The sequence below is a fragment of the Ornithodoros turicata genome, chromosome 3, assembly GCF_037126465.1.
Source record: "Ornithodoros turicata isolate Travis chromosome 3, ASM3712646v1, whole genome shotgun sequence".
Lineage (NCBI taxonomy): Eukaryota > Metazoa > Arthropoda > Arachnida > Ixodida > Argasidae > Ornithodoros > Ornithodoros turicata.
Window position 1 is genome coordinate 61,283,825 of NC_088203.1, and position 8,879 is coordinate 61,292,703.

Here is an 8,879-nt window from a genome sequence, read left to right on the forward strand (position 1 = left end):
GATTTTTTTCTACTTCATTCGTCACATAAACACAGCTGCAACGTACTCGCTTATTCTGACAGGAAACAGGAATACCGACAAATGTTATTTTCTCACAATCTTTCCTGCATCTTTATTTGTACTATTGGATAATGGTTACGGTCAGATCTCAAATGTGTACCACCTACAAAGTGGTGACTGCCTCCACCTTACATGATTACTTTTATTCCATGACACATTTTGCACGTCTTTTTTTTAATCATGGATTTTTTTCTACTTCATTCGTCACATAAACACAGCTGCAACGGACTCGCTTATTCTGACAGGAAACAGGAATATCGACAAATGTTATTTTCTCACAATCTTTCCTGCATCTTTATTTGTACTATTGGATAATGATTACGGTCAGATCTCAAATGTGTACCACCTACAAAGTGGTGACTGCCTCCACCTTACATGATTACTTTTATTCCATGACACATTTTGCACGTCTTTTTTTTAATCATGGATTTTTTTCTACTTCATTCGTCACATAAACACAGCTGCAACGTACTCGCCTATTCTGACAGGAAACAGGAATACCGACAAATGTTATTTTCTCACAATCTTTCCTGTATCTTTATTTGTACTATTGGATAATGGTTACGGTCAGATCCCAAATGTGTACCACCTACAAAGTGGTGACTGCCTCCACCTTACATGATTACTTTTATTCCAAGACACATTTTGCACGTCTTTTTTTTAATCATGGATTTTTTTCTACTTCATTCGTCACATAAACACAGCTGCAACGTACTCGCTTATTCTGACAGGAAAGAGGGATACCGACAAATGTTATTTTCTCACTATCTTTGTGGCATCACTATCTGGCAGCACAAATTAAGAAATGTATAATATGTAGGTTTTGCAGATTTATGACAGCCATGAATCAAAGCCATGAATAAAATCAAACTGTATGCAAGGTAATAGAATAATGTGCACTATTCTATTTTATTCTCAAGTTCAATACCCACAAAAATTGGCACAATAGTGAACATGATGGCAATTAATGATCTGAGGCTGGAACACATAGAAAGGACAAATACATACAAAGCCTCAAGTGCCTAAGAAATTAACGATGCTATTCGAGTGCTACAGCTGGCTAACCTTTTCAGTGACTTCCTTCTTTCATCATTGATATAACAGCGTTTATTATCTGCACTAATCCCGGTAACAGAGAGGGTCTACCCATGATGTCCACATTAGTCTATGCTGCATATTCATTCGTCAATGGCAAAGTAACTTCACACAGACAAACATAACCATGCCTTGTACCATTGTTAAGCATAAGCACTGTCAAGTGTGGCCAGTGCTTAGTATTTGACTTCAGTGCGGTGACATTCAAGGGGTTGCAACACTTCGTCTCAAGTTATTCCGCATAAACATGAAACATAAAATTTAATATATGCCTCAGTGTGAACCTGCATTCGAAGTTTTACAGAAAAGGGGTAATAGATGCTCAGACAACTGGAACTGCAAATACCAAAATTTGTACGGCTGTGACGTAGCGGCAGTGTCTCTGCCAGTGAGGAAGAGCAAAAGAGGTCACGTGCTAATGATTAGCAAAGGGAATGACTGAAGCTCTCATGTCAGAGCTTGACGTGTACATATGCAAGGGTTTATATCTCGCCAGGTACAACATGTGAAAAAACAATTCGTTTCCTCAATACTGTAGTATACAGCACAATGTGTGCGTGATCTAATGAACTGCATGGTCAAAGTGTCGCAATCCCTTTAATTATGGTACGCATCTTTAAGCCCACATGACACGTAATTTGTGAAATGGGCAAAAATAGCAATTAGAAAACACAATGTTTTGCAATAGTCAAGTTCCACACAATGCTCTAGCCACAGATTACAAGTACACTCAAAGTGCAAAGTTTTTAAGTGGAACTTTCTCTCACACATGTCGCTGAACAGCTTGAAAAAATAAGTGAATCCAGGAGAATGCATCCAGTGGATGTGCATCCCATGCAAGTAAACAAGCAACAGTATGTTCATACAGCTTCAAGAACAAGCTTTTCGTGGATCGGGATGAGGAAAGTAGCGTGACGTACATGTAAACCTATACACTTCTTCAGAGACTTGGCTGGAAATACTGTGACATCACCTGTTGCCACTACCTCCACGAATTCCCAAAGTCCAGTAATATTTGTCCTGCCCAAAGTTCTCTGCTGTGGCTGCAACAGATCGACGAGAACAGCAACGTGCTTTCTGCAGGTACATTCTTGGTGTTGATTTGGGCATGCTGCTGTAATTGCCCTGATGCGTCCAAACTTCCCATCTGCAGACACATAGGAATTGTTGCGCTTCGATTTGTCCAGTGACGCTACACAGTACTTGAAAGACCCAACGTACATTTTCTTGAAATAATCACCATCAGGTTTTGATTCTTTTTTGCCAAAGCAAATAACATCCCCATGTCTTGAACATCTTTTCTTGAGATGATAACCTTTTATCAAGGCTTTCAGTGTGTTGCTGACTTCACAGTCCCCTTTTAGTGAAGATGTAGAGTGCAATAGCCTTGACATGGCCTGCATGATGAGGTACTTTTCGACGATTTGAAAATGGGGATATCGTGTTCCTTTTACGAGACGTACCAAAAGTCCATTTGTAGCCTCAAAGGGGTACAATGAGTAGCCCCCAAAGTGGGTCCCAATGCTTCACACTGTCCACCAGATGGAGGAGGAGGTGCATGTTGTACGACATGTTCTTTAATCCATAGAGCTCCTCATACTCACAGACAAAATGTATCATATCTTGTTTGACTTGGATGAGCCGCTCCATGTTTACTGATTCTGCCAGCAAATAGTGCATTATCTGGACAAAGTTGACCCAGTGCCTGTAGTGCTTCTGAGGAATAAAGTGAAGACCAAGACAACTGGTGAAAAAAAGAGCAGCCAATTCCTCCAGTCTGAGGACTTCTACAGCTTTACGTCTTTAAGAGACTTCGGTAGCCTGGGAAATTCCCATATTGAGGACAAAGTCATCAGAAGGCTGTCTGCGTCTGCAACGTTCTTTCGCAGTGAGAATTTGCGGCACCTCTTTGAACTCAGCCACATACATGTTGTGGCTCTCACAATGCCGGAGCAAACAGCGTGCATATAGTCAACTACGAAGCAGGAGCTGAAGCTGAAAAATGTAAGCAGCATGAGCACACTGCTTCCCTTGATCCCACAGGTTGGCGTCTTGTTGACCTTAGCTTTCATAGCATGTTTCATGAACGAGTCTTGTGACCTAGCCTTAGATGATGCGGCAGCTGCAGGGTAGGCTCGTGTGTGACCATAGCCCTTTTTTACCACAATACCACGTTCCTCACACCAAGCACATCCGTGGGCGCCATTGAATTGAGTCATGTTCATTATCTCGCACCTGGCCACTGTGTCTACCGTGCATGGCCCAGGAAACACTCTTGTTGTTTTCTCACATCCATTTCCATCCTGCCATACTATCCCTCTGGATGAAAGGCGGTTCATGGTCTTCACGAAGGGAAGCAAAAAGGTATTCATGGCAGATTTGCTCTCCCCAAACCACAATCCTGCAAGTACAAGGCGCCGAACACGCAACTTATAAGGGAGCTCGTTGATCTGTAGCAACAGCGGCCAGATAGAAAACCTTGAACTTTCAAACAGCGGTACACCATCTGTATTAAAAGTCACTGTCACATCCGCTGCGCCAAGAGGTAGCCTGTGGTATTCCATGCTCTCTGTGATATCAGTTACATCAAAAGAAAGAGATGGTTTGCTCGGGTTCAAAACTTTTTCTTGTAGCAGGCTTCGTATATGACTTTCTATGTCAACTGAGAAAAAAAATCTTGATGCTTTCAGCAAGTCTTGTACCTTGTGCTTTGCACTGCACTGGTCGCACAACACTTCTTCTTGGTCATGCAGTTCACACAGATATGACCGGCAAACACTGCAGTACAGGTGCTTGGCTGAGTGACCTTCATTACCCGAAAAGTGGCGAAAAAACAGATATTTCGTGTTTGGGTAAACTGTGCCCTCTGGCAGATGGGCGTCAATCAGCTGTAGGAGGCTGTCCGTTGCTTCTTTCGAGGCATCATGACGTAGGCTATGAGCCATTACCATCAGCAAGCTCTCAGCTTTTGAGAGCTTGGAGCCTGGGTAGAGTGGTTCATCCTAGAAATAAAGAAATGAGGAAAGCATGGAATTATGGTATCATATGACTATCATTTTCAATATTTCTTAATTGTGATGAAGGAACGAATAACCGAGAGACACTGGACACGAAGACAAGCACAAGAGTTCTCAGCATGTGCAGCACAGAATTGTGCATGTCACTAGTCATGTATTGCCTCACAGTACGACAAGTCCGCTATTGTCTTCAATTGCACAAATGTACCTGTTAACCAAATCTCGCCTATTTTATACCCCAAACAGAAAGTCTGAAGCCAATTCTAGAACGTTGCCTTATTCTAGAAGCGTTCTTACCAGCTCAGTTTTTTTACGGGGCACGGTGTTTTCAACGTCTTCGTCGTCACCTTCGCTGTCTGAGTCGCTGGATGCAGTTGAGCTGGCCTCCACTTCGTCGTCGTCGTCGGTTGTGTGTGGTTCGGCGCAAATACCTCCTTGGTCCTCTGTGGCGTCTCCGTTCCAGTCATCTTCCTTCACTAAGTATTCGTTTTTACTTGCAGTGTTCTCCAGAGTTTGCGAGTGAACCGGCGTGCACTGTGTTGAGGAAACGCTGGAATCGCTGGAATCGCTATTGCACACACCGTCTTCGTTCGTTGAGATGCCCATGACACGCTGGCGTTTGAGACGATGTCTCGAGCGCACGGGTATTTCTTTGGAAGGGTCCCAAAGATACGTGCCGTACTGCCTTTTTGATGCCATTCTAACCAAACAACGGCAATGGTCGGTTGATCTTACTTTTTCTGCCTCAGTAGCAAAACAATCTGCAACGTATGCAGTTGGCCGTCGACAGGGCCATCAGTCTTTCGTGAATTACGAGGAGTTCAACTCAGACGGTCAAGTCGCAGAATTCACGAAGCAAAATGAATGCAGTTGAGGAAGAGAGAGACACGGAGAAAAGTAGGAACCCTTTGGTTTCGTATCAGTGTACGCCGTGTATGGTACGCAACACCCGAGGCTGGAAGTATAGTGAATGAATAAAATTCAAACAAAAATAGTGACAATATAATATAAGCATTTCCACAGAACTTGTAATGAGTCGAAGCAGTGTGAACGGAACGAACAATTATTATCCGAGATATTTCACACCGGCTGGCGACTTTTAACCATTTTAACTCTGACGTCTGGCAACGACGACTTCTGCTTCCGGCATCCTGTCCTGCGTGCGATTCCAGCTGATCTGTCCATTTTGCAAGATACCCACTAGCAAGTATGACACACATATTGGTGAAGTGGATTGATGAAGAAAAGTGGGACGTGTACCCACTGAGTGCTCTGGTGGATCCCAAAGTGGGACTTAGATTGCTTACAGACAGCGGGGCTATCGAGCACATGCGAGGCAGCGTGGTGGACGTTTATTGGAAGGAAGGGGAAGAGCCATCGCCTGCAGAACTGCTTTATTTTGGTGAGCTTTCATTTCGTTAGTACAGGTACCCCTAGTTATAACCTGATCACTTTGTCGGTGGCATCTTTCAAGCAAAAGAAATCTTTTAACAGGGAAAGAGTGCGCCCTCGAAAAGAAGAGATCCCGGTTTGCGGCACGGACTGCACGTGGGAGCTGTGAATACACAGGTGACATGAGTCAGGTAGGGCTGCAGGCTTGTGTAGCTTAAACGCAGAATAAACGAGGAACAATTAAACCACGCCTCTATTTCATGACGGGGTGTCCATATGCAATACTTTCAATGGACTTAAAGCATTAAAATTCGGCCACTTGGTTCCGAAGGCATATGGATTTTTCCTTTTCTGAATCAGTTTGTGATGCTTTCAGAAAAGCACGTGTCGCCGTTGTGAAGAAAAAGAAACTACCATCCAAGAGCTTCGACAGGAAGTGACAGAATTAAAGCAGAGACTAAACACATTGGGAAGCACTGCTGGTATGTTAAACTTTCATATTAGGCTGTGCTAAGTTGTAATCTAGGCTATCCTAAGTAAACCGCTGTTGGTCTATTCTTTCATATTTATTTTACAGATGCAGCAAGGATGGTCAAGCGCCTGCGAAAAACATTATCAGAGCTGCAGACCAGTGGTGCAGGAATGGGCACCAATATCGTTGCATGTGGCAAGGTAAGTTTCCCAAACCAGTCAACATACTTATGAAGTTCTGGCACTCATGCTTACATGTGATCAGACCAGTTCTGGCCATTTTCGCTGTCTCATGTGTCTAGGCCTCGGGCTGCGATGACTGAATCCTGTAGCAGGACACTACAACCGATTGTTGTATTGCTTGCACGTGTTAAGTGATAGCTGTACGCGGGCTAACTGCAGTTCGCTGTTTTAACTCTCCAACTCGCACAGGTTGGGACAAAAGTTTATGGAACACGTGAACGGCGTACCTTTTCTTCAGTGAGACACTGTAACAGGTGGCAAAAGTGCGTGAGTTCACTGTTTCGGAGGGGTGTAAGGCTGTGCTGACACACAGCAGTTCTGGAGTGTCGCTTGGGTGTGCCTGGGAAGTGGAAGCTACTGCTGTGCGCCGCTAACAGGGCACCGTTCTGAACCAGTGCCATCCCCTGCTTCCGCCAGCCGCTAGGGTGTCGCACCAAAGAAAGTATGCCGCATGTTATGTGAACTTTTGTCTCAACCTGTACAATTGTACACTCTATGTATGCTTGAAAACGTCTTTACGTGTAGCATTAACCAAGGCAATTGCCCCTTGTCCAGGGCTGGCATCCACATTTTGCCTCCACGGAGGCAAGTGGAAAATCCCCCCCCCCCGTATCCTTGCTCTCTTTCAGTTGTCCTGCCCAAAATGTCTTTTTTAAAAGTTACCCACCTATGTGGCAGTTAATGCGTGAAGCCCCCATGTTGGTTGTGAAGAGGATACCATAATATTTCATGAGAGCACCAGTCTAGCTAAGCATACTGCTAGTATCAACTCCCGAATTCTGCAGACCTGCACATGCAAGACCTTTTTGAGAAGGAGGTGGACATGTTTCGAACTATTCCTTTCAATTTCAGGTAGATATAGGCAGCGGTGTCCTGCTGGAGCAAACTACTCTGGACAGGCTATGGAAAGTTTGTAATGGTTCAGCAACAAAGTACGCAAGGGCGCTGTTGCGCTGCGTATTCGAGCCCGAAGAACTTAAGGGGAAGTCCCTTTATGGGCAACCCAGTAATGCGCACAAGAATCTGCCCACCAAGGAAGGATTAGATCCTCTCCGCCTTGGAGCAGTCTTGGGTATTGTATTCGCTTTGTGTTTATAGCAGTATATAGATATTTGACACACTCTCATGATGATAAAAGCGTTGAAACACTATAATGCGAAAAGTTAAAGGTGACTGCCTGCAGGAGTCTAATCAGGCAGTGTGAATTGAGATATAGTACACGCATAGTGCACAACATAGTTTATGTTCAAACGTTGCTCCTTGTACATGTTGTGTGGTGTTCATGATGGTTGTAAGTTTTCATGTCACTGGTATGTTACTTACATATTAACTTTTTTTCAGGTTACACGCATGGGAAATTCCCAGCAATTTCTGACACTCAACTTAAAAGTAGTCTATCTTCCCTTTTATCAAGGGAATTGAAATAAGCGAAATAAAATACTATGTATTGACAGCTGGCTTCTCTTATCATCCGGCATTCTAATCATGTGTTTTCAAGAATGCATTTACAGATATGGAAAGAAGAGCCTGTGGTGACTGATGTCTTTAATTTTGGTGAGCTTTGTTATGGATATCACAATGACTGCACTGTTTGCACTGACTGATGCATTCACAACGTAAACCATTTTGTTACACAGTGTGACATAGGCAAATGATGGCTCGTGGTGAGCCATACCCTGGAGGCAGAGCAGCTCGTGCCGTTCGTGAGAGTTTCGCTGGAGCGTGGTATGCAGGTGAGCATTATATTTTAGTTGCTTTTGCTATTATGAGGTATGGTTGATTAGCTGGCATTGAAGTGACCAAACCGGCCAGCTTCCTGGGGAAGGCAGAGGAATATCTACTTTTTGTTTTTCAATACGTGACCATCTGTCCACATGGCAGTGAGATACTATTGTGCTTTGCCAAGAATACATGACTGGACAAACCGGTCTTGGACTATATATTGGACTATAGGCACATATTTACATGCTAGATCTCTGCCCCTAGCACAGTTTTGTTACAGTGTGCAGGATGTTTTTTTTTTTTTTTTCATGTGCATACATGCTTTTCATCTTTGCAGGATGCACACGTGGAGGATTCATCTTTCACATCAGATGATGAGTGAGTGTCCCCTCTTAACAGCTGCCAAGGAAACTGTACTAGCACCAATAAAACATTTTTGTCATATATGCCTGTTTTATGCTCTAATCCTACACGCTAAACATTTGTCGTGCTAGAACGCACCTCTAAAAGAATTCTATAGAAAAACAATAGATATTCACTCATTAGAAGCTCATTAGGTGACTCTAAAGGAATTCAATAGAAAAGCGATAGAAATTCACTCGTTAGAAGCTCATTAGAGTTTCAATAGAATTATGGTGGCCAATATTCCGTAACAAATCAGTAGGGACACATCAGGATCTCATTAGAATTTCTGTTGACTCTCAATGGAAAATTTAATGTCTCTATTGAGTGAATACTATAGAGTTTCTTTAGAAAATCATATAATATTTTTGTAAGGGAGGTATGTGGAGACGACTACGAAATTCTGCTTCGTAAAGGTGTGTTCCCGTACAGCCACGTTAATTCTTTCGCGGTGTACGACGAATTGGCTCTGCCGGC

General features: G+C 43.4%; 1 protein-coding gene and 1 long non-coding RNA gene across 2 annotated transcripts; both read left to right on the top strand.

Annotated features, from left to right (window-relative positions):
• The first annotated feature begins 4,601 nt into the window (after window positions 1–4,601).
• LOC135387190 (uncharacterized) lies at window positions 4,602–7,736 on the top strand. Its single transcript, XM_064616522.1, has 6 exons — window positions 4,602–5,574; window positions 5,667–5,755; window positions 5,941–6,046; window positions 6,142–6,236; window positions 7,131–7,350; window positions 7,620–7,736. Exons 1-6 carry the CDS (start codon window positions 5,382–5,384, stop codon window positions 7,703–7,705), a joined length of 789 nt encoding a protein of 262 aa, XP_064472592.1. The 5' UTR covers window positions 4,602–5,381; the 3' UTR covers window positions 7,706–7,736.
• Window positions 7,737–7,740: 4 nt separating this feature from the next.
• Window positions 7,741–8,417, top strand: LOC135387191 (uncharacterized). The gene is made up of 3 exons (XR_010420926.1): window positions 7,741–7,832; window positions 7,916–8,011; window positions 8,338–8,417. It is a non-coding gene; the product is annotated as an uncharacterized LOC135387191 (long non-coding RNA).
• Window positions 8,418–8,879: the final 462 nt, after the last annotated feature.

Excerpts from the sequence above, each read along its gene's own strand:
- LOC135387190 (XM_064616522.1), top strand. The coding sequence starts at position 5,382 with ATGACACACATATTGGTGAAGTGGATTGATGAAGAAAAGTGGGACGTG. Across the intron at positions 6,047-6,141 it reads CACATTGGGAAGCACTGCTG|ATGCAGCAAGGATGGTCAAG; the intron begins GTATGTTAAACT and ends TTTATTTTACAG. Across the intron at positions 6,237-7,130 it reads ATATCGTTGCATGTGGCAAG|GTAGATATAGGCAGCGGTGT; the intron begins GTAAGTTTCCCA and ends TTTCAATTTCAG.